Below are 24,653 nucleotides of genomic sequence, written 5' to 3' on the forward strand. Positions count from 1 at the left end.
CATATCTAATGCAACGTAAAGGCTAGATTATGGTTGTCATGCTGTATTGTTTAAGGAACTGTGACAGTCAAAAAAATCTGTACATGTTTAGTACAGATGCAGTTTTTACAGAAGCATTTTTGATCCTGTTGGCTGAACCCACAGATGGGGAACCCAGGGATGTGGAGAGCTGATTATATATATTTAAAAAGGTAATTTTAAACAGCAACATATGTTGGGTGCAGTGGTGCACACCTGTAATTCCAGCGACTCAGGAGCCTGAGGCAGGAGAATGGAAAGCTCCAGGCCAGGGACCTGGGGATATAGCTCAGTTGGTATAGTGCTCGCCTCCCATGCACAAGGTCCTGGGTTCAATCCCCAGACCAAAAAAAAAAAAAAAAAAGAAAAAAAAGAAAGTTTAAGGCCAGCCTCAGTAATTTAGCGAGGCTCAAAGCAACTTAGCGAGACCCCTGTCTCATAATAAAAAGGGCTGGGGATGTGGCTCAGTGGTTAAGCACCCTGGGTTCAATCTCGGGTACTAAATAAAACAGCAATGAACATAAAACGAGCTGACATATGGATCAGCATCTGGCCAGAGGATGCCAGGACTCTTCTCCCACGGAGTGTTTCTGAGGATCATAGAATCTTACCCAGAATATTTAGAACGGCCTGCCCTGGGCTCAAAAACTGGTACGTGGTTAGTCCCTCCCGCCCTCGCATGCAGGCCTAGCTCTTAAACCCCAACTCCAACCCCACCAAAGCAACAGGGCCAAAGGGGCTTGAGTACAGTTTTAAAAAAAGGATCAGTTTTTAATTTACAAGAGTTCTAAATGTACAGAATTCTCCTTTAAAAAAATCGTTATACACAATAAATACAGTACAAAAAAATTTATCTTACAGTACTAGTTTTGTCTCCGAGATTTCAAAACGTGGCGCGGGCAGCTGGAGGCAGGAAGAGCAGAGGGAAGACCATGGGGGAAGGGGGAGGTGCCCCCAGTTTTCTGTTGCTCAGATTTCAAAGTGGAGGGGTGGGAGCATGTGGGAACCTCTCTCACCTGCACGCGCGCCCACGCACGCGTACGTACACACACACACACACACACACACACACACACACACACACACACACACACCGAGACCAGGCACAGGGCTGGACACGCACACGCCTGCGAGGCAGGCGGTCTGGGACACTGGCTCCTGTCCTCTTCTCCGGTTTCCTTTTACAGCCAGTGGGGGGCGCTGGGGAGACGCTGCGCGAACCCGGAGGACACCCCCAGCCCCCTGGGCCATGATCTGTGGATCCACACATTCAGGTACCTAGAGGTGAGCAGTGGGAGCCACCAGGTGCCCCCATCCCAGGCAAACACTCACACGTGTCCCCAGACAGGGGCGGGCGGTGGCAGAAAGTGGGAAGAAACAAGAACTGACACACCAGGACGGCCCCTCCTTTGGCTGGGGCCATTCTCCATTGCAGCCCCCTCCCCTAAGCCCACGCCCACTCTGCCCACTCTGCAGAGGCAGGAGGCGGGGAGGAGGCCTTTGTGACTCAAATAACTTAGGCAAAAAGAACTGTCAGGGGATCCCCGGCTCGGCTGTGTCCCCCAGGAGGCTATGGTCGGATGCCCAGCGGATGCCCTGGTGGCCGCGACAGGGAAGGGAAGACCAGCCGGTGTTATCTGTTCAACGTCCTGGCGCCGAGGCCGCCGTTGTGACTGGAGGGTGGGTAGGCCTCGGGCCTGTGCAGGGGCGACGGCGAGGTGGGCGTGACGGCCGCGGGGCCGGCGTGAGGGTACGGGGGTGCGGGCGTCCTGCCGGGGGCCTGCTGGAGGTTCAGGATGCTGTCGATGGCGCTCTGAAGGTGTTCGGTGAGCGTGTCGTCCTGCGGGCTGTCGCTGGAGAAGCTGGCCTGGTCCACATCGGGGGACTCGGACTTGCGCCGCTTGGCAGGTGGCAGCGGGGGCGCCTCCCAGGCGGCCTCCCCGCTGCCCCCGCCCTGGCCGGCGCTGGCTGCGGGCTCGGGCGGGGCCCCCTTCAGCATGCGCTGGTACAGCTCGTCCTCCACGGCTGCCAGCTCGCGGATGAGCCCGCTGGTGGCTTCGTCCACTTTGGTGGGCAGCGGGGCAGGACTGCCGCCCCGGGCCCTGCCTGTGCTCTCCGCAGCGCCGGGCGCCTCCACGTTCTCACGGTAGGTCTTCCGGAGCGGCAGGCGCGGGCAGTGCGCGGAGGGCACCGCGGCCTTGCGGTCGGCGGGCGGCGGGTGGTCCACAGTGCCGTTCATCTGGCCCGTGGGCGGCGGGGGCGGTGGGGGCCGGGGCGGGGGCTCGGCCACCTTGAGGGCGGCAGGGGGCGGAGGCGGGGGCTGGTGCACAGGGTCCAGGGCCGTGTTGTGCACGACCTTGCTGAGCCCGGCCTCCTGCTTGATCTTGAGCTTGAGGCCGATGCGGCTCCGGGCTTCATAGGTCTTGATAGGTGGGCGGTTGCGGGAGGGCATTGGGCCGTCCTCGTCGGCATCCAGGGATGAGGCCGCAGAGGAGGAGGACGAGGAGGACAGGGAGGACGATGCCCTGGCCCAGGTCACCGACGGGGAGCCACCCGCTCCACCGTGGCGGATCACGAGCTTGGTGGGCAGGTGTGGAGGGGGCTGGGCTGAGGCCCCGGAAGCTGAGGACGATGGTGGGCCGTGGCCAGTCAGCCGATGACCCTCGGAAGAGGCTGAGACAGGGAGGCCAAGGGAGCGTGAGGAAGACACATACTCATCTGCAGAATCAGAGGGCAAAGAAAACCCACAGGAGTTAGGAGAGCGCGGAGGCCCCAGAGCAGAGCTAAGACTTGGTGTCACTGAGCACCTGCCCTAGGCAGGCTTCAGGCCTCAGCCATCCCAAGCCCTTCCTAAACTAAACCACACTTTCCCACAGGGCCACAGGGGCTGTTCAAGAGGTGAAAGAACTAACTAAAAGAATATAAAACAAAAGGCACAGTTTCTCCGTTACACTGGCCACACCCAGCACACTGGCCAGCACCTATACAGCAGCGTCAGCACCGCAGGTAGCTCTACTGTTCCGTGTGTGTATTTAATGTGGAGGGAGGAGGGTATTTCATTTGGTGGAGAAATCTGGTCTGAGGTGATGTAAGGGTATTTGTGGTCTTGACTACACAGTCCGGAAGCCCATCTCGTCCACTGCAGAAATCCTCACGTGTGTGTGCTCACAGGATGCTTCCCAGAGCCTGCTAGACACTGGCCATCTACCGTGTCACATTCCTGAAGGCATATCCTCTCCAAATAGGGCCCCCAGGGTTTAGGATAAAGGACTGTATACTGCTACTGGAACCTCCCACTTTACAGATGAAAGAGAGGTCCTGCGAGGGCAAGTACCTTGCCAAGGTCCCACGGCCAGTCAGTGCCAGAGCTGGGGTTGGAACCAGGGAGTTACGGTCTGGTTAGAGAAGCACCTCACCACCACGAGCTTCTGCCCCACTTCACCACAGCCACACCTCGCACCCATTTAAGTACCAGCTGCTACTTTTTTAAAAACTAAGGTTCATCACAACCCTCTGAGTTTGATTCCCAGCACCACACACACAAAAAGTAAATAACTAAAAATAAAAACAAGATCCAATCTAGCAGAATGAAAGCCTGCGTTGGTGGCAGGTACAGGGACAGTGCTTTTCTCCAGGGAAGCGCTGGAGGGGGTTAGACTAGAAGGTGGGTGAGGGCTAAGGGAACACTTTGGAAAACCATGGCTGGATTTGACTGTACCCTTTCCTGCATCAACTAGGGCGAGGCTTGTGAGAAGCAGTAAAAAGGCAAAAAAAAGGGCCACTGGCTCTCCAGCAGGCACAGGACTGGCACCTGAGTGGGCACAGTCACTGCATGTAACCCTGGAGCCCCAGTGTTTGCCTCCGGGTTCTCCTGCTCTCCTGGGGATGGCAGGATACTCCCTCACCCCAGGATCCAGGGGAGAAACCGACATAGGCATGAACAGTGTGAGGACAGCAGCGCCAGAGAGCCTGCCGGCCGGCGCGGACACCACCTGGTGGTGGATTCAGGCAGGGGCCAGGTCAACGTAATCCTAAATCGCTGGTGGGTTGGGAGCGCCACTCCCTCCCCTCTTCTCTCACCTGGCTTCTCCTTGGCAAGCTGTTTATCCAAGGCAAGGGTGGTCTTCTCCTCCTGAATGAACATTCGGTCGATCATTACCATCTCAGCTGAGGGGCTCACCCTCTGGTGGGGTTGAGAAGAGAACACAGGTTAAGAAGCAAGACCGGGTGTGGGGGGTGTCTTGTGATCTGACCTCCTGCCAACCTCTCTTCCCGCTAAGGGGCAGGAAGCCTTTCCCTGCTCAGAGAGGGGAAGGGAAAGGGTAGGGTCATAGGCGGAAGGGAGGGCAGGGAGGGGTGGCAGGGGGGTGTGGCCCTTACCCGGGACTCTTCCAGGAGCAGGAGCCTGTATTTATTAAGCATGGCCTGGGTGCGCTTCAGCAGCTGCGTGGAAACCGTCTCAAACTCCTCGTCCACTGCCAGGAAGACAAGCGACGGGGCCAGAAATGAGGGCGCAGACTGTGCTGGGACCGCATGTCAAGTGCACATGCGCTGACCCGTCTCTATCCTTTGGGCCTCCTGCCCCTACCAGGGCCTGGGGGTCAGGGGACCGTGGGGAGGCCTCACCTCTGTGGTAGTCGTTGGGGGAGGGGAGGGCACCCTGGTAGACGTGGTAGGGCAGGAGGCGATGCAGGGCGTCCTCGAAGGAGGGGAAGGCCGTCTTGTAGTCGGGGTGCAGGACCGAGCCCTGGTGTCTGTGCAAATGCTCTAGGAAACTGGGGCAGGGAGGGGTGGGAGAGACCACACAGAGCAGGGTGAAGGCCAGGAGGGAGATGAAGGGCAAGGGCCCTGCAGCGGGAGGCTATGGGCACACGTACCCAGCCTGGGCCCTGTTCCACTGACTCCCTGCCACCAGCCAAAGGCAGCAGTGCGACCATCTCCCCATTTTACAATAGAGGAAACCGAGGCTGCGAAAGGTAAGGGAGTCGCTCCTGCCCCAAGTACACAGAGCAGAGCGCCAAGGAGTGCTGGACCGCAAGCTCACGCTCTGTGCTGTTCGGTCTCCTGCCACCTGGCAGCAGTGTCCCCCTGTCCCTGGCCCCACAGCCCTCTGGGGAGCAGGGTGTTGTGGTGGGTAGGTGGCAAGATCCTGTTCCCTCCCTGGGCTGCCGCCTCCTCACAGCGCCTGCTACAGCGGTTAGGTCTCCATATCGGGGACCGACCGCCTCCTGCCACTGGCTGGACTCCCAGCACACCTGGGGGCAGGGGCTCTGGTCTTGTCACTGCGGGGCTGCCGGCATGTACACACTCAGCACCTCATACACACTCGGTGGGAGGAGGACCAGCATCAGCGCCCACCACCCGAGCGCCCGCCTCTCCACCAAGTCTTTTCTGCCTCTCAAAACGTCTACCCATGCAGCCAGGCACCTCACCTGCACCCTTGGCTCTAACACCCACCTGCCCACAGGTTCCATTCCCTTCAGCCCACGCTGTGCCAGCATGTCTGAGGCACTGAGGGAGACCCAGCTGCTGCCCCCCAGAAGCCAAGGCCTACTTGTCCCAGCCAACCCTCACCCCACTCTCGTCAGCACTGCATTCTCCGGAGGGGGAAACTGGGGGCCTGGAGGGTGCTGGGGGGGCAGAGACACTGCTGAGGAACACAGCCTTGGGGTGGCGGGGGCAGGGCACAGGGCAGGCGGCACCCACTCACCAGGCCTCCTTGCTGGGCTGCAGCGTGGGGGGCTTCTTGAGGCTGCTCAGCTTGCTTTCGTACTAGGGGGGAAAGGAGGTGAGTGACAGCGTGACGGGGACCCTCCCAGGTGTCTGGACCTGCTCCCCTCCAGCCTGGGGCACAGGGAGGCAGGGGTTCTGGCCCCAGCTGCAGGGGAAATGTGGTCTGGGCTGCGCTGGGGACAGGGGAGAGGGTGACAAGCAGGCCCGAACCCTGTCCCCTGCCCAGGCTGGTCTCTGGGTCTGTCTGACTCAGGTCTCATGTCTCGTCCCTTCACCAGATGGCCCTGTACCCGAGCCACTGTCTGACATGTGGCCCCTCCATCTGCATGCTCTGTCTCCACCCACGTCACCTCTTTCCCCTGCCTTGTCCTGTCTCCCTTCTGCCTCTGGCGAATCGGTCATCTCCACCTACTCTGGGGCCCTGGTCGCTCTGACCGCCCTCTCCCCAGCGTCTGAAGGCCAGTGTGCCTTACCTGGTCCTGGTGTCACTGGCACCACCTGACCTGTGGGTCTGTCTGGAGTCCTGACCCTGTCCCTCCTGTCCATGTCAACTCCCATCTGGGACTGGCTCTCATACTGTCACCCGGCTGTCCTAGCACCTGTCTGTCCGTCTGGGTTTTGACCTCTAAATCTTGGTCAGTGGGTCCCATCTGCCCCTTCCTGCCCATCTGGCTGTTTCCAGTGTCCTAGTTCAGCCTGCCCCGCTGGCCCTGTCTCCCAGTTCCCTGATGACGCCTGGTCCTGCACTGACCCTGCTCTGAGGACCTCTTACCTGCAGCCCGGAGGACTTCCCTGGCCCGGATACAGCGGCCTTGGCCACACTCAGGGTTGGGAGGTTGCTGGCAAAAGTTTTGCTCTCGGCAGGAAGCAGAGGAGGGAGGCCTGGGCGGGGCGGGGAGACAGGCCCGGGGTCACTGGCATGAAGGCCAGCCGCACACACACGAGTGCTCCCCTCTGTGCCCGCCACTCTCCTCCTGGTCCTCTGGCCTTGACAGACACAAGCCCTGGGTAGCCGTGGGCCAGGGCAACAAGCCCTGTCCCCTGCCTGCCTGTGGCCTGATGTCCGGGTATTGTCCTGGGATGGCAACCCCACAGCTCTGCCCCAGCCCACCCCTTTGAATCTCAGCCCCCACCCCCCCTTCAGCCTGGGTCTCTCCTGTGTGGGCTCCTCCCCCTACCTGTGGTGGCCATGGGTGGCTGGGCAGGGGGATGGCTGGAGGCGGTGGGGGTCCCGGATGGGGCCTGCCCACTGACCAGCACAGAGGCAGTGGGGTTGGCGAGGGGCCCCAGGCTGGTGGAGGTCTGCGGGACGGTGGGGGCCCCCCCAGCCTTGTTCTGGAGAATGATTCCGGACGGCACCTGAGGAGGGGACAAGTAGTTGAGGGGCAGCGGCACGGGCTAGGCGTGAGGGTGGCCAAATGCACCCGGGCCAGGGATGAAGAGCCAGGAAGCAGAAGGGATGGGCCGGGCGGGGCGGCAGTGTCCCTGTGGTCCATTACCTGGTGGAATCTCTCCAGAAGAGCCTTCGGCTGGGGCAGCGCTGGAAAGGGGGTGGTCACCATCTGGAAGGTCCGAGGAGGCGGTAGGGGGGGCGCCGTGGGCTCGGGGACCAGGTGGAGGGTTGGTGGGGGGGTGGGGGACTTGTGGGGCCCCTGGCCAGGCGGGAACTGGAGCTGGAAGTCGGGCGGCGTGGGGGCTGGCAACCTGGTGGGCATCTCGGAGGAGGCCGCCCCCGAAGAGGTGGAGGTAGGAGGGAGGTGGGGGGCTGGGGGCAGTGGACCCTCAGGTGGCTGGGACGGGGGGCGTAGGGGGGGCTGGGGGGGGCCAGGGGCAGTGGGGGCCGGGGTGCTGGCTGGTGGGGGTACACCCAGCTGGTTCTGGATAACAAAGATGCCAGGCAGAGTGGGGGGCGCCTGGGGTGGGGGGCACGGGTGCAGGGCTGGCTCTGAGGGTGGGCGGGACAAGCTCTGGGGCTGGGAGGGGGGGCGGGAGTGGGGGCGGGAAGGGGGGCGAGACGGGGGCCGGGCGGGGTGCGGGGAGGGCAGGTGGGGGCTGTCTCCCAGAGGGGCCTGGTGAGGTAGTGAGGGGGACGAGGAGGGGCCCGGGCCCTTCAGTGGAGCTGCTGCTGGGATCTGGGCGGGGGAGGGAGTGAGAGGGAGGGGCGGGGTCAGAACAGCCTGGGTCCCACTCTCCCAGAACCAAGGACCCAGCCACCCCAGCCCGAGCCCCACTCTGAGCCTACCTCAGTCCTGAGGAAGGACCCCACGTGGCTACCCTTCCCCGTCCACTCCGCCTTCTCCCTGTGCCACCTCATCCCCACTGCCCCCCACCTCCGCCTGTTCCCACCGTCTCCCCCACATTTCCCTGCCCTCTGACCTCCCTCTGCCTCCCCCGCCCTGACCAGGTGAAGGCAGGTCCTGCAGGTTGCAGGTGGGCAGCAGCAGGGGAGCAGCGGCAGGCGGGGCAGCCCGGGCCCAGGGAGGCCAGGAGCAGGGAGCAGGGGGCAGAGCGGAGCATCCCGGCACAGCCAGGGCACAGCCAAGGGACAGCACAGGCATGGCTCTGTGGCCAGGGTGTGGGCGCGGAGGCTGGGGCCATGGAGCTGAGGGCAAGAAGCAGCTGTGGGAGCCTGGCCAGGCCGGTTCACAGCCACATGGCTGGGGAGACGCTGGCAGGTGAGTCCTGGGCCCCTGTCCAGGTGTCCTGAGCCTTGTCTGTCCACCTGCAGGGCCATGGCCATGCGCCTAGCCGCACAGCCCTGATGAGGTGCCTGCACCCTTATGAGGCAGAGCCTGAGTCTGAGGACACAGGCAGCCCAGCACGTTCTGAATGCCACACAGCAACCTCCCCGAGCTGGCCTCTGCCAGAGCACCTCACCCCTCTGAAATCTCTTGCCCAAGAAGTCACCTGCCACCAACCCTGACATAGCAGCCACTATGCAGCCAGAGAGTGCCAGCCAGGAACCCAACACTGGCCCCACACCCTGACACCTGCAGATCTAGCGCACATGGCTGGGCACCCACACCGACCCTGCCACCCCCCCACCGCCCCCCATGGCCATGAGAGCAGGGACAACTGGACACATTTCACAGAAGAGAAACAGGCCGGAGAGCCCCGGAACCACTGCCCAGTCTCCTGACGAGGACGGGTCAGGCTCGGAGGCCCTGACAGCGGCTCAGCACCTCTGCCTGACACCACTGGCCACTGCCGAGCCATCTTCCAAAGCTGCTGAGGAGGACCCAGGGAGCTCAAGGGACCTGCCAAAGGCCACCCGATGTTGCCATGCTCCAACGCTGGGCCTCGGCCATGGGCCTCCCATGTGGGGACAACGTGGATGCAAAAACTCATGTTCGAGTGGCTTTGTAGACTGAGAATCCTCCTCAGCATCACGGCAACCGTTTCGGCGTCACCACTAGCCCTGTCCTCCAAATCTGAGACCCTTCCAGCTCCGTCCAAAACCTGGCCTGAACCACTTCAGGGCAACTCAGAGACAAAACAATGAAAATAACCACACAAACACCTCCCTAAAGGGTGACCACCCCTAGGAGAGGTCCGAGGGCCAGCCCCGCTCTCCACAGGCTGAAGGGACAGTCCCCTAGGAAACCCTCCAGAAGGCAGCCTGGTCTGGGCCTTTGAAGGGTCAGGCCTGAACCTGGTCGATCTCGCTCCAGGATCTATGGTAAAGCACGCTCAGCCGGAGCTCGGGTGGGAGGCAGAGGGGGGCAGGAACCGGCAAGGCAGGGGTGGGTCAGTGCCCTCTAGGCACGTTTATGACCTTGTGTGTCACTTTTAAAATTTGAGAAAGAGGAAGAAGGGCTAGGAGTGTAGCTAATGATGGCAGGGCGCGTGCCTAGCGTGCCTGAGGCCCTGGGTGGGACCCCAGTACCGCAAAAGAGAGGACAAGAAAGAGAAGGCAAGGAAAGAACATCCGGTGCCGGCTTGCAGGCCTCCCACAGGGACAACCCAGAGGACTGGGGACAACCCAGAGGACCAGCAGCCGGGAGGAGACGGGTGGGGAGGGACCACAGTGCCGCCCACTTACCACCCCAAACGCCTTCCCAGGGGCTCAACAAACGGCCACACAGAAGTGCTGGAGAGCTATGTGGACAGGGAGGACGCCGCTGGCCATGGTGAGGGGGCAGCAGGTGAAACCGGACTGTGGCCAGCAGACTGGGTCCTGCACTGCATGCTAAGCTCACCGACTTGGACGACAGTCCAACAGGTAAGTACGAGAGTGCTCCCGTCCCCCAGGGCTGACCTATCACACTGAAATGTCCAGGAGTAAAGAGGTGCTGTTGGCCATGGGGTCTCAAGTGACTCCAAGGGGAGACGTGCCTACGGGTGAGCACTCCGGATATGGCTAACAATGCAGAAGGTTCTCGGTGGGTGACAGGGTAGGCAACCAGCCTCCAAGGGGCCCCTGACGATCCCCTCCTCCTGGTATTCAGTCACCTCCCACAAGGGACCAAGGCTGGTCTGTGACCAGTGCAATTTGGAATGGCAGGTGTGGTCAACCGTAGGTCACTTCCCAGATTCGGTTATAAAACAAGACTGCAAATGTCACTCTGAGCAGCCCCACCCGGCTCTCCTTCCACTGGGGAAGCCAGAAGTGGCCTGTGCGGACCTGACCTTTACAGACCCCCCTCGGGGAGGCACTGAGGCCTCTGGCCAACAGCCACAGGAGAGCTGGAAGCAGACTCCCCAGCCTAGTGGGGCCCAGTGACTGCAACCCCAGCTCACACCTTGATCATGACCTCACGAGGGACGCAGAGGCAGACCCCCCCAGCCCGCTGCTTCCAGGCCCTGACTCACACTGAGAGACACACTGTCGCTTGCTGCTTTAAGCTGCTAAGTTTTAGCGGTCACTTATCACACAGCAACAGATAACTAACAAATGTGGTTAAAGAATAAAGAACTTTTCAGGTGCCCTGGTGCACACATGCCTGTAATCCCAGCAGCTCTGGAGGCTGAGGCAGGAAGATCCCGAGTTCAAAGCCAGCCTCAGCAAAAGTGAGGTGCTAAGAAGCAACTCAGTGAGACGCTGTCTCCAAATAAAATACAGAATAGAGCTGGGGATGTGGCTCAGTGGTCGAGTGCCCCTGAGTTCGATCCCCAGTACCAAAGAGAGAGAAAGAGAGAGAGAGAGAGAGAAATGCACATCAAAAGCAGCCCAGAGCGACTAGATCGAGAGTGCACATCCGCTTATTGCAGCAAACAAGCTCCCAGGAAGTGAACAGACTGCCACGGGGGAATGTGGCAGGGACTGGGGCTTCCTGCAGCACCATGTGGAGCCTAATGCCCATCAGTAGCCACGTACAGGGAGATGAACACCAATGTCCCCAGAGGAAGGCTTCCAACTATACCCGGGGATGAGGACACGTGCCCCAGGCCACCTAAACATATAATGCAGTCTGGGGCCCAACGGGACAGAACGGAAAGCTGCCTTTCAGCACCCACACGAGGACCTGGAAGGGTGTACAAAACAAGTTGCCGTGGTTACCTGGAGGGGGACAGGTGGCAGTAGGCTGGGGAGACAGGGCCAGGGTGACACACTGTGCCCTGACACAGAAGAAACCCACGACATTACCAACTGCACCCACAGGGTGCCATTACAGGGGATTTTTTTTCCTGTATCTTCTAAATTTTCTAAATAAGCATTAAACTCTCATGTGCATACATGTGTGTATATGTACATGTGTATATACACACCACACACACGTCCCTCATGGTGCTGGGGAGTGAGCCGCGGGCCTCGTGCATGCTCAGCAAGTGCTCTACTAGGCTGCACTCCAGCCCGATCAGTTTTGAAATCACTGCCACAGGAATATTTGTCAAGAGATTCTGGCCTGGGGACAGAGCTCAGTTGGTAGAGTGCTTGCTCTCTACATGTATAAGGCCCTGGGTTCAGTCCCCAGCACACACACACACACACACAAAAAAAAGATTTCAGCTATTCATGTGGATGGCAGATGCTCAGCCTCGTGTATGATTAGAGAAAAGGACAGGGAACTGATGTTCTGTGGCCCAGGGAAGAGCAGGCTAGCTATGACCTGGTGCTGGTGGGCTGTGGGAGGAAGCCCTCGGTGGCCCAGCACCGTGCAGGGCAACCAGGTGACATTTACATAAAATGTTTGGGAAGCGCTTTGCTCTAGAGCACACGGTTCTCTTTCTAGAAATCTACCCTGCAGATGTGTTCAACGTGGACTCCAGTGTTTTAAGTGCTGCTGTTAGCCGTGACAAGGGACCACCTTGAGCATTCCTGAAGAGGGAACTGAATACATACTTCAAGGTGACTTCAAACAGCTGGCCCTGTGACGGCTGAATGGGGAAAGAGGTATATAAAGGAATTATGTCTGCACTGAGCACGTTCAGACATTTTTTTCTTACTATTCCCTGAGGAACACAGCGTGACATTGTCTCAGGCACTGTAAGTCACCTGTGAACAACCTAAAGCCCAGGGGAGCAGGTGCTGTCAGGGTGGGGCACTGCTGGACAGAGCCCTCGCCCAGCTCACACAGCCCTGGGTTCCAGCCCCAGCACTGTGAGAATCAACACTGAAAAATCCACGTGAGTTTACGGAGAGGCTCCGCAGCTATAGAGCCTTGGTGTCTGCGTGGGGGTCTTGGAACCAACCCCCCTGCAGGGAGGGAGGGATAACGATCATGAGCCACGATAGATAGACCTCAAAGGAGAGCACACCAAGGCCACAGGCCAGATCTGCCCACTGCCTGGCCTGGCCTACCGTCTTCTATGTCCCACAAGATAAGAAACGTTTTTACATTTTTAAATGATTGGGGGAAATTTTAAAGTAGAGTAGTATTTTGTGACTCATGAAAATCATATGACATTCCAAATTTCAGCGTCTTGGAGTTTTACTGGAACATTCCAAGCTTGTTTGCTGTGGTTTATGCTGCTTCTCCACTACATGAGAGCTTAGGACCGGCACGCTGCTCATTATGGCGAGCTTGCCTGGAGAAACAAATAACTAAATAATGGAGAAGGACAGAAGACTTGGCCCGGTTATTTTTGTTCCACAGTAAAACATACATTCTTTCCAGGCCCCCAACCCTGACCTAAGGGCATTACATACATCAATTTATTTAGTCCTTGTAACTATAAAGTAGCTGCTATTATCCTTATTTTTACAGATAAGGAACCTGAGGCCCAGAGAGGCCAGCAACTTGCCTAAAGTCACAGAGCCAGGGGCCCAAGCACCCTTCCTCACAGTCCTCCCAGGCGTGAGTGCCAAATGCTCCCCGTGCCCATTCGCAATGACTCAAGTCACCCCATGGGCTGTGATCAGATTTACGAAGAACACAAGAGAGAGAATAGGAAACACTGGTGTGCATCATGCAGGGCACCGGGGAAGCTCTGTGTTCAGTGACACATACACACAGGTGTTCCCTGGGTGGTGACATTAAGAGGCACTCTGATCCAAGGTGGGTAGGGAAGTCGTCTGAGAGGCAGGACTCCAACACTGTTGCTAAAGAAGCAAAGCCGAATGCACAATTCGGTTTGGGGGCTTCTGTCTGCAGAAACATGAGAGGAAAGTGCACGTGTACACAAACGCACACGCACACACACATGCACGCACACGCACTCACACGCATATGCTCGCATGCACAGTCAAGTCTACCTGGGTCAGAGCTCAGAGGTTGACAGCAAGGAATTACTGCTTGGATCTCTCATATGCTTCTCAAAGTGAGTGACCACATCGCTCCAGAGCACCCTTGGTGACCACTGACCCCCTCACTGCTCACTGACCACCACTGGAGAGCCTCCCACACGTCAGGCGTCATGGTAGGCAACCGCTGCACAGGGCCAAACCTGTGCACTGTCCCAGGCGGCCTGTGTGTGATGGAATCAGCTCACATCCCTACCTGCCGGTCCAAGTGCCCACAGGGTCACTACCATCCGTGAGCGCTAGCCTGTGCACAGCCACCGCGTGGTCAGTCGGGGGCCTCACTCCATTCTGCAGGTGAGGAAACTGCACTTCTGAGAGCTGACTACACAGAGCAGGATTCACACCCGGGCCTGTCTCTTGCCACAAATTGCCAGGGTTTGGATCTAGGCTCTGCCCTGACCAGCTGGGCAGCCTGGGCAAGCAAATTCATCTCTCTGAGCCTCAACTTCCTCATCTGTAAATGGGGGATGAACACCACCCACCTGAAGGAGGCGCCATAGGGTTTCGATGAGAGGCTGGCTGTGAAGTGTGCGGCTTGCACTGAGAGACGACAGAAAGGGCTGCCATCTGTGGAGTGATTGCCACACACCCTCTTCCTCAAGCCTCCAACCTTTCAGCCATTTCCAAACCGTCCCCCAAACTCTTGCACTCCTCTCCCTCGTCTCTGCAAGCTCCCAGCCTGAGACACTGCCCCCTTTCCCTGGAGACCCCCCCCAGCCACCTCAAGGTCTCCACTTCCACTCTTGTCTTCCGACAAACCATCTTCCAATGGCAAGTAACCGGAGCATGCCGCGGCCTGGCTGGGGACTGTCCACCCCTTCTAGGTCCAAACTTCTCGATGGCCCATGGAAGCTATAGCTTCTCGACCCATTCTTGCTCCACCACTCCTCCCCACTGCCTCAACCCAGCATGGGGCTCTGAAAATGCAGGGTCCCCTCAGGGCATAGGCCCTCCTGCACAGGGAGCGGTGCCCCTGCTGCACTCGCTGCTGCTGCCACCACCGCCAATGCCCTCTCTGGCTGGCTGCAGGCCGGTGACGGGCCTGAGTCTCCCTCCACTTCACTGTGGTGGGCTCGACACAGAGCCGGCCACGGAGTGCTCCTGAGGCTAGGTGTCCCTCCATCCTGTGTTCCCATCCGCTGGGCACCCGCTACCTGCCAGGCACTTCTGGGCTCAGGGGACATATCCCCTGCCCTCCCAGAGCCTGGATTATGGCAGAGAGTGCGAGTTACTCAACAGAGACCGTGCCCTTTGGGCAGGAGGACACGAGCACTTTGGAGAAGGCAGGAGCAGGCTGGGCTGCAGTCTCTGAAGTGCCTGGGGAGGAGCAGATCGGGCCCTCGACCTGGGCTGGTCTGGGACTTCGTTTTGCTTTTTGGTACCAGAGACTGAGCCAAGGGGTGCTTAGCCACTAGCCACATCCCCAGCCCTTTCTATTTTATTTGAGACAAGGTCTCGCTAAGTTGCTGAGGCTGGCCTTGAACTTACGATCCTCCTGCCTCAGCCTCCCAAATCGATCCAGGACTCTGTTTTAAAAGTGAAAGTCCTGCCATAGAGAGCTGAAGGCTGTACCGGTGAACAGGGAGGGCCTATTGCCTCAGGACGAGCAGGAGAGCTAGCACTCAGCACGCATCTTCTCATCCACAACCACCAAGGCGCAAGAGTGCACAGGTCTCCACAGTGCCCTCAGGAGGGCTCCCACACCCTAGAGGGGTGGCCTGGAGAGGAAGCCACCAGCCAGGCAGCTTCAGCTCATGCATTTTCAAAACAGGACCCCTCATCCCCCTGCCCCTTCCTGCCTTTCTCCCTGGGTGCCATCCTAACCCTGTGTCTCTTTGGTGACTGTCACTGGCCCCAGGCCTCCTCCCATATGACAGCTAGGAGCAATAATGACCTAATCATTTCTGGCGGATTCCCTCCTTCACTGCCTACAGCTGCTGCCCCTCCCCCATCCGAGGGAGGCCTGAAGAAGCAGGTGGCTCAACGTCACATGGCAAAACCACAGCTGTCCAAGGCCAAAGGCCATGCTGATCTCTGCCACCTGGCCCATGCTGAGGCCACTCCCTCTTCTCTCCACCTGTCCCTAGTCCTTTTCAAAGACTACACCATCCACTCCTGCAGAGCAAAGTGGCCCTCCATGACTTCTTATGTTTACATGACAATGACTCATATGAGCAGGAGCTCATTTTCCCTACAGGTAGAGTTTCTATAAATCAATAATAAAATGACCAGTGACCCAAACTTTAAAGCAATTTCGTAGAACAGAACTTACAAATAATCCTTCCTCTGAAAACTTGCCTGACCTTATTCATAATAAAAGAAATACGTATTGAAACAACATACGGTAGTTGTGGTCACCTATCAGCTTGACCAAGTTCAATACCAGCGAGACTTCAGGAAAACAGGTACAAATCACGTACTGATGATGAAGACCAAGCCGATTTAGACCCACAGAGGGCAATCCGGCCAAGGGCAACCCCCTGTAAGAACTCAGCCCACAGAATCATGGACACACTCATTCTCTACAGCTAACGACCAAGCCTGGCGGAGCTCGCCACCACACAGCTGTAGAAAAGAAGAGTGTCTCTAAGGTCACTGGAAATGATAAGATGCGACCACGTTGTGTTTGTAAAAATGGAAAGAAAAGAATGCACGTGTGACTTTCCTCTATGTACAGAAAAGAACTGCAAGAGCCACCCCAGGGAGCCTCAGAGGCTGAGGCGGGGGCTTTTCACCACCCCTTTTGGCATCTCCTGGGATGTGGACCCTCGGGGGCGTCACTTACTCCAGTGTGAGCCTGGCATCTTTAGGAATAACTCATTTCCCGCTGGAGGCATCCTGTGTCCCTGCCTAGAGTGTGGGCTCCAGGGCTGGACCTGGTCTCAACGGTCCCCGCTCTCTGGAGACACTCACAAAATATGGACAGGTGGGGGGGGCAGGGGGCCAGGGGGAGTCAGCGAGACAGAGGCAGGCAGGGCAGAGCGGGGAGGAGAGCAGGAGCAGGGGCGAGGCTGGGTCTCAGCCAAGGACAGAGGCTGCTGGGGTTCATCTACCTGGGGGGCTGGAGCCGGGGAAGCCTGGCTGTCGGGGGCCTGAGGGCCGAGGCCAGCTCCTTTGGCGGTGGGGGTGGCCAAGGCTGGGTCTTGGGCGGGAGGCGGGGCGCTGACTATGACCGAGGCAGGCACGGAGAGGTGGGGGCCCTCTGTGGAGAGGGGCTGCTGGCTCCTCTCCTGCAACGGGCAGCCCGCACAGGGTCAGAAGACACCCCACGGACCCCCGCCCCCCACCAGAGACCGCTGCTCCCCTGGGTCCAGAGAACGTGTGGTGGGCAGCCAGCGTTCCAGGGGCCAGGGAAGCTGCAACCCGGGCCCTGGCACCAGTCCATTGGGTGTCTTCCAGCCCCACCCACTCCCCCCTTCTGCTGTCTGTCTGTCTGTCTGTCTCCCAGTCTTGCCCACTGAGAGGTCCTCCTCCTTGTCTGTCAGTTGGCTAGCAGGTCCCTTCCCCTGCCTGTCCGTCCTTCCCCTGATCTGTCTGTCGGCCAGTCCTGCTCTCTGCACACCCGCTGGCCAATCTGCCAGTCTGCCCCCTGCTGTCTCGGCCAGGTCCTTCACCCTGACCTCCTGGGGGCCAGCTGTGCCCACAGTACCTGTGCTGAGACACTCCCCCCTCCGCCGCTGGCTGCCTTTTCTACATCTGGTTTCGGCTGGGGGGCAATCCCCAACTCCCCCCCTTGGCCCAGTCCCCCCGCCTGGCCCAGCCCTGGTACCTGGGGCAGGAACATCTGCAGGGAGTCCTGAGTGAGGATGGCCGTGGCGGCTGCAGAGGGTGGCTGCCCCAGGACGATCTTCTCCGGGCTGGATGCCAGTCCTGGGCTGGGCTGGGGGGTGGTAGCCTGAGGTGGGGCAGCAGCCTGAGGGGTGGGGGCCTGTGGGGGTTGCTGCACTTGAGGCTGTTGGAGGCCCAGAGGCAGTGGCGTGCTGACCGCTGGGGGGACTGGGGGAGCGGGCTGCACCGTGAGGACCGGTGTGGCCTCCCCGGCGGTGGCAGCGGGGGTAGCCGGCTGCACCAGCCCATCGGGAGTATTGAGCATGGCCACGGCACTGGGGGGCAGCGTGACCCCCTGGAGGACGGTGGTGGCAGCAGGGCCAGCGGGTGCCGGCTGGCTCTGTGTGGGCAGGCTGCCGGCAGCGAGTGACACGGGCATCTGGAAGAGTGCGGGCTGGCCCACCTGGATAGGGGCGGCTGAGAGGATGTGGGCAGCACTGTGGGCCCCTGAGTGCGGGGCCAGCACAGGGCCCAGGCTCAGCGGGCCTGCCAGGTTCTGGTTGGTGAGGATGGGGTTGGCGATGAGTTGTCCACCTGCATGGGGGGCGGCGGCGGTCAGGATCTGTCCCCCCACGTTGGCCGGCAGGGCTGAGAGCGACTGGGGGAGCTGGACGGCAGGCGTGCCGGGCAGCAGGAACTGGTTCTGGCCGGGCAGCATGTGCTGGGCTGGGATGACGATGCTGCTGCCTTGGTTCAGGAGGTGGAGGCTCATGGACTTGTTCAGGGTCCCGGGGGCCGGGGATGGGGCTGCGCCCGCGGTGGTGACAGGGGGCTGCTTGAAGACGTTGGCCTGCAGGGCGGGCGCCGGGAAGCCCGAGAGCACCACGTTCTGGCCTGCCTTGCTCGCTGCCATGAAAGTCAGGTTCTGGGGGGCCTTGGGCGGCTGCTGCAGGGTCCCTGGCTCGCCCTGGATGGTGAGCGTGGCGCCCGTGGGGGCGAACGGCTTGGGTGTCAGCTGGTAGAGCTTGGGGGGCAGCACGCCTGCAGGCTTGGGCTGGATGGGTGTGGGGGTGCGGTGCAGAATCACATTGGGTGCTGGCACCAGTGGCGATGTGCCGAGGCCGGGGGCCACCGCCAGGGGCTGTCCTGAGGGTGCCCCGCTGGCTGCTGCCGTGGCTGCCCCCGTCCCCGCGAACACAGAGTTCCCGTTGAGTGTAGTGGCTACGGCCGCCGGGAGGCTCTTCTGGATGACCAGGCCAGCCCCCTGGGGGGACACACCAGCTGAAGCCAGGGTCACTGGCTCTGAGGGCCCAGCGGCTGAGGCCAGGTAGCCGCTGACAGGCACCTGCTTGGCCAGCAGCTGGGAGGTGGGTGGGTTGAGCGCCATGACGGGCTGCCCCACCACCTGGATGGGTGCCAGGCCAAGGGTGGCCGCTGTGGTCCCCCCAGGGCTGCCATTGGGCAGGCCCTGGAGGCCTGGGATGGGCTGCAGGGTCACATTGCCCAGGCCTACGGGCTGCAAGAAGGGCTGGACACTCAGGGCCTTGTTGACCATGTCCTGGGGGGGGACCAAGGCCTGGTGGGTCAGCACAGTGGGTGGGGCCTGCAGCCCCAGAAGGTCGGCACTGCCTGGGAAGAGGGCCTGGGGTCCTGCCGCCACAGCGGCTGCCCCTGCAGCACCCGTGGGACCGGCCCCACCATCCGCGGGCTGCAGGGTGGGCAGTTGGAAGGGACCCAGGTCCAGCTCGGCCTCGGCCTCGAGCGTCTGCTCGGTGATGTTGGCTTCCTGGAGACTCTGCTGCAGGATGTCGCAGGGCTGGTCGGCGCCCCCGCCGCCCCCGCCGCCCCCTGTGGCGGGTGAGCCCAGAATGTCATCTTCCAGGAAGTCCAGGTCCACACTGGGCGCCGGCTGGCTGGGCTCTGGGTTCAGGTGGTTGCCAGGAGCTTCTTGCACATGGAGCTGGGGTGAGGGAGGGGAAGGGGGAGAGCTGAGGTTAGTGAAGAGCACACCCGGCGTCACCTTCACCGCAGCCTGTTCAGGAATCTCCACGGGGCTGGGCTGCGGCTCAGTGTCAGAGCGCTTGTCTGGCACTTGTGAGTGCCTGGGTTCGATCCCGGGCACCACATAGAAATAAATTAATAAAACAAAGTATTGTGTCCAACTACAACTAAAAAATAAATATTAAAATCAAAAACCAGAAAGAACACTCCAGCCAGAATGCGCTGGCCCTGCGATGTGACCCCAGCTCTGCCAGCGCCTGGGTGGCAACCTGGGGCTTGCTTAGTCTGACTTCAGTTTCTCACGGGTCCCATCAGCAGATGGTAATAAAAATGAATTTTTAAATAGTTCCTTTTTATTTTTTATTTTGAGTCAGGGTCTCACTAAGTTGCTTAGGGCCCCCCTGAATTGCTGAGGTTGGCCTCAAATTGCAATCCTCCTGCCTTGGTCTCCTGAGGTGCCAGGATTATCGGCGTGCGCCACCATTCCTGGCGAGTTCAACATTTCCAAAGCCCTTTTCAGCCTGAGGGGGACACAATCCAGGCTGCGCGTGTGTGAGCTGGAGCCCCATGGGCAGTACTTGGGCTTGGAATATGTCATCTTCACTAATCTTAGACCAGATAATGGATCAAAACCTGTAACTTGAAAGTTCTGAATGAACCCACGGAGGGCTTAGAGCAACGCCCAGAACAGCACGCATGTGAGAAACAGAGCGGTTATTATTGTCCCTGTTTTTAGTAAAAGCCCAGCAAGAGGTGCTGCTACCTCCTCCTTCCAAGCAGGGAGGCCACCTGGGCCCCAGCTGGTGAGGAGAGAGGAGGGGGCACCGCAGGACAGGGCTCTGATTGGCCAAACTGAATGAGCACCTGGGAGGCCACTGTGCCCCGGGGTTCTGAGGCCAAATGGTACGAAGTGCCAGCCTTAGGGACAGTGTGAGAACTCACCGACACCAGGTGTGAATTGTGCTAGGAACCCAGCCGGGGACCTCACAGGTGAAAGAGTGACAGTTACGATGGAAATAACGATCACAAAATAATAAAAGTACAGGGTTATCATCGCCTCAGGTCTATACATGAACAACTCTGCCGGGACATGTTGTTGTTGTTTCTAAATGTAAACATTTATGTCATGAAAGGCAGATTACTCGGAATATAATATTACAGTCGCTGGAAGAACTAAATGTTAATTAGCATCCGCACCATTTGTACCTTAAGATACAGAGAGCCGGGCGCAGGGAACGAGGCCAGGGCAGGGGCCCGGCAGGTGCTCCAGTGCGTCCCGACTGCCCCACACTTTGTGGTCACCACACCTTCATCCCCCAGGCAGAGGCATGTCTGTGTGAGGAGGCCCCTCCCCAGGCCACCCTGCATGGCTAAGCCGGGCAGGACCCCTGCCTTCCCCCACCCCTCTCTCCAGAGCAGTGTCCCAGGGTGAGCCCAGCTCCCAGAACTGCTCTGCACCAGCTGGCTCAAGGACACGCTGGCCTCACACACGGTCAGGGAAGTCCAACCGCGTGGACTGCCCCACCTTGTTCCTGGTGACTGTCCCCTGCATTAGCTCGTCAAAGCCTCCAGGGCACACACCCAGGCTTTCCCTCTGGCCTTTGGGGCCTCCTCCCACTGCCTGCTTTTTGAGCAACTCGAGCGATGACTGGGAGCATGGACACTTACCCCAGGACCTTCATAGAAGGCACTTTGGGACTCCCCAGGGGCATCCAGGAGGTCATCGCTGTCCAGCTGCAACAAGACCCGTCCCCACCTGAAGTTAAAGGTCAGCAGGGCAGGCCCAAATTCTAGAGCAGTAACCCTGAAGGCAATTTGGGGTTATTCTAGACAAAAAGAGGAGGGTGAGGTGGAGGGTATAGGAACCTTGGCCCCAGAGAAAATGGGCTTGGTGGCCCACTCAGAACCCAAGGCAACCCAGGCCCAGGCCAAGCCCCAGGCTGGCCTTCAGGGCTCTTCTGGTGTGTCTTCCTTGGACTTGAGACCTCTGCCTCGGTGCCTGTGGCCAAGCCGTGCCCCTGTCTTTGGCCCTCAGTCTCCGGCAGCGAATCCTTCGGGTGCTGCCTGCTCCCGACCACTGCCCTTCCCTCTCACCAGGTCACCCCTCTCCACACGGCTCACTACCTAACACACCTCAGGGGCCTGTTTCTGAGAGGGTGAGGCCCGGTTCTGAGTTCCAGGAGCATCTCTGGTGCCTAGAACAGGCTCTAGCATCCATACTTAAGGGCCCAGTGTGGGTCTGACCATGGCTGAGGACTTCTAAAATTTTCTCAGCTGAAGGTCTCTCCAGAACCCCAACTTGTATATCCAACATCCCACCAGGACTTCTGGAATCTGCCCTGAATTTCAATTCTTAGAAACACAGCACTACAATCCATTTAGTTGCTCAAGTCAAAATCTGGAAGTTGCTTGAGGCCCTCTCAATCCCCTGACATTAAATCCACTAGCAGTTCTATTAGTTCCACCTTCCAAACAGATCCTGAGCCAGCACTTCCCACCCCCCACTGCCTGAGTCGCAGCCAGGCCAGTGTCTCCCGCTGCATTTGCGCCAGCTCCGAGACTTACTCGGTACCTCTCCTCTCTAGCACGGAGCTCATCCCCTCCCTCTGAGCGTGGGCCAGGACTCTCTGCTGTGAATACAACATGACGGAAGCGACCATGCAGGACTCTGGAGACTGGGTCATAAAAGGTCCTGTGGCTTCCTCCTTGTTCTTTCAGATCATTCCTCCGGGGGAACCCTGCTGCCATGTCCTGAGGACACTCCAGCAGTGCCACGAAGAGTCCCACTTGATGAGGAACTCAGGCCTCCTACAAGCAGCCTTAGGCAGGAGTCATGGCAAAAGGACATTTTCTAGCCCCAGAGAGCCCTCAGATGACACAGCCCCGGTCAATGTTTTGATTGTGCCATCATAAGAGTCCCTGAGCCAGAAACATCCACTTAAGCTGCCTGCAAGTTCCTAAGTATCACAAACTGTAACAGATGTCTCAAGTCATATGGAGATGATCTGTTGCAAGACCAGAGAAAACTAATAGAGCTGCTCATTGCCTCACCCTTGCTCCAATCTCTAGGGTGAAAACTGAATCTGGGATTCTCTTGCTCAATAACCCATGAGGGCTGCTGTCACGTTCTGAATGAAGAATCTAAACTCCTTTGTCAGGGCCTCCCAGGCCCTCATAACCTGGTGACTTCTGTCCACTCCATCTTACGTCCTACTAGTTTCCCCTTCAGTTTGGCCCAATCAGCCTTCTTTCTGTTCCTTGAACATGCCACTCCCTTTCCTACCTTTGTATCTGCCAGGAGCATTGTGGCTACCTTCAACATCATCCTCTCTGACCACAGCAGCTAATGGAAACTCTCATCCCTTTCATTTTCTTTTAATTGTGTGTGTGTGTGTGTGTGTGTGTGTGTGTTTGTATGTGTACGCACACACACATGCACACACACACACACATGCACACACATTGCCAGAGAATGAATGAGGGCCTTGTGTGTGCTGGGCAGGTGTTATACCACTGAGCTACACTCCAGCCCAAACCTCTTTCTTGTGCAGAAGACATCATTATTTCTCACCATATTGTGCACAGTGGTTTCATATTACCTTTATTAATTATCGTCTTCTTTGCTTAGCAAAGAGATACATGTGGTGTAAGGGAAAGAATTTACTATTTTGCTCATCAATATAACTCCAGTACCTGGCTTATACAAAGCACAGAGCAGACATCTATTGAACCAAGGGGACACACTTCACTGCCAATTAATTCCATAGCTCTCTATCTAGGAATGCCTTTCTCTGACCCATATTTACCTTCTCGGATCCATGCAAGAAGTCATTGAGGGCCTGAGGGTCACTGAAAGAGAGAAAAGGAAGAGACACTGAGGAGGTGAGCTGGGAGGGGGAAGGGGAGTGGGGTGCTTGAGAGAGAGGGTGGGTGGGGAACCCATTACTCACCAAATCACGTCTAGTAAGCATCTCCCATCCTCATCATCCATCGCCACTGGATGGGGTGGGGTCAGGAAGAGGGCGAGGGAGACAAGGTTAGATCGTGACAGTTTGCTCAGTCCCCTCCCTTCAGGGGAGCCCCCTGGAGGGGTCAGAGTTTCTGCTTCCTTGAGTTTGTGGGGACAGATGAGAGCGGGTGCCCTCCCAGGCAGAAACTTCTGACCAAAGACAGCTCCCTTTCCTCATCCCCAAACTCCCCCAAACACCTGAGGATGACAATGACAGTGACATCAGCTGGGACCACACAGGCCCTGAGCTAAGTGCTTCAGATGCATTTAGCTAAATGAGTCCTCTCGGAAGCCTGTGTGTTGTGGGGGGAGTGCTGCCACCTCTACTCTGCAGATGAGGAGCTGGTGGTGCCAAGATGGCTGCTCTCTATTGTGCAGCAAGCAGGTGGCAGAGCCAGGCCCTGAACCCAGGGCGCCCCAGGCCTGCTCTTCACCAGTGTGCTGCCTGCTCCCTGGAGAAGGGCCTGGCTCAGAGTGGCACATGGTAGGGGTCTGCCCCGTGAAGGAGCAGATCAGGGAGGGAGGGAATTGGGGTGGGGCCTATGGTCCCAGGTCCCAGGCCCCCTGAAGGCCATGCGGTGTGGTTCTCAAGGAAGGGAAGGAGATGGGGGAACCGAGGTGGAGGAAGGGGAGAGGGGCCCATGGGGTGGGCTACCCTCGCTGTCGGAGTGATGAGGATGGCGAGGGCTAACGTTTGCTGAGCACCTGCCTCATGCCAGGCCTGGGCAGGTCACAAACGTTAGCCTGTCACCCCCGTGAGGAAGGGGTGTTCCTCCCCTGTCCCTCCAGACTGCCATCTTCCCATCTCTAAAGTTCATCCAGCCGCACCCCTCCCCCTAGACAGTGGACCCGCCTGTCCTTTCACCCACCCATCCCTCCCTGCCCCCCGGGTTCCTTCTACCATCTCCCTTCCCTAGGGACACAGCAAGGGAGACAGAGTCCTGGAGCAGTGGGGGCTCACAGTCAGGCCTGGGGGGCTCTCACCTGCTGGTGTGTGCACGTAGGGGAGGGCCCTGAGCCCACTGAGGGCTTGGTGACTGCACAGGCAAAGCCCCGTGCGTTCATGATCCTGCATGCTCTTTGTGGGTTCACAGCCCCTCACCCCAGTACACCCTCTGGACGTTTGCAACCTGACCCACCAGCCTCGAGTGCTCTGGGATGGAAAGGAAGAGTGTGGGCCGGGGCCTCCAGTGGAGGCTGGGGCTTCTCTGAGAAGTACCAGCGGAGGCTGATGAAACCGAAAGGCCTCTGGCCAGAAACATGCCCCAGCGACACACTGCATGTGCTCAGGGGTCACAGATGGCCCTCCTGACACACAGAGCAGAGAGCCGCATAGCTGGGGCACTCCTGGGCTCTGCACATGGGTGGGGACACACGCTCTCCTGCCCCACCGCCAGCCCCCCGCTGTGCTTCCTTCTGCCACAAGCCCTGCCCTCCCCA

At 58.9% G+C, this 24,653-nt stretch overlaps 1 protein-coding gene and 1 long non-coding RNA gene across 6 annotated transcripts in view; one reads left to right on the forward strand and one right to left on the reverse strand.

The window, feature by feature from the left end:
* Window positions 1-763: 763 nt before the first annotated feature.
* The window catches only part of Bicra (BRD4 interacting chromatin remodeling complex associated protein), a 67,644-nt gene continuing 43,754 nt past the window's right edge, over window positions 764-24,653 (reverse strand). For 2 of the 5 annotated variants that reach the window (XM_078031774.1, XM_078031775.1), the window contains 13 exons: window positions 23,155-23,200; window positions 23,011-23,053; window positions 20,873-20,938; window positions 17,205-19,163; window positions 16,489-16,665; window positions 7,251-7,883; window positions 6,930-7,110; window positions 6,524-6,633; window positions 5,729-5,790; window positions 4,645-4,793; window positions 4,399-4,493; window positions 4,099-4,201; window positions 764-2,736 (listed from right to left, as the gene is read on the reverse strand). In XM_078031774.1, coding sequence (XP_077887900.1) covers window positions 1,652-2,736; window positions 4,099-4,201; window positions 4,399-4,493; window positions 4,645-4,793; window positions 5,729-5,790; window positions 6,524-6,633; window positions 6,930-7,110; window positions 7,251-7,883; window positions 16,489-16,665; window positions 17,205-19,163; window positions 20,873-20,938; window positions 23,011-23,053; window positions 23,155-23,195 — 4,704 coding nt within the window. In that variant the 5' untranslated portion in view covers window positions 23,196-23,200 and the 3' untranslated portion in view covers window positions 764-1,651. The remainder of the gene's footprint in view (window positions 2,737-4,098; window positions 4,202-4,398; window positions 4,494-4,644; window positions 4,794-5,728; window positions 5,791-6,523; window positions 6,634-6,929; window positions 7,111-7,250; window positions 7,884-16,488; window positions 16,666-17,204; window positions 19,164-20,872; window positions 20,939-23,010; window positions 23,054-23,154; window positions 23,201-24,653) is intronic. The other 3 variants (XM_078031778.1, XM_078031777.1, XM_078031776.1) reach the window with 3 other exon arrangements.
* On the forward strand, window positions 7,879-12,109 carry LOC144370747 (uncharacterized). The gene is made up of 3 exons (XR_013430677.1): window positions 7,879-9,430; window positions 9,814-9,973; window positions 11,925-12,109. It is a non-coding gene; the product is annotated as an uncharacterized LOC144370747 (long non-coding RNA).

Source organism: Ictidomys tridecemlineatus, chromosome 15 (assembly GCF_052094955.1).
Source record: "Ictidomys tridecemlineatus isolate mIctTri1 chromosome 15, mIctTri1.hap1, whole genome shotgun sequence".
In the NCBI taxonomy this organism is placed as follows: domain Eukaryota; kingdom Metazoa; phylum Chordata; class Mammalia; order Rodentia; family Sciuridae; genus Ictidomys; species Ictidomys tridecemlineatus.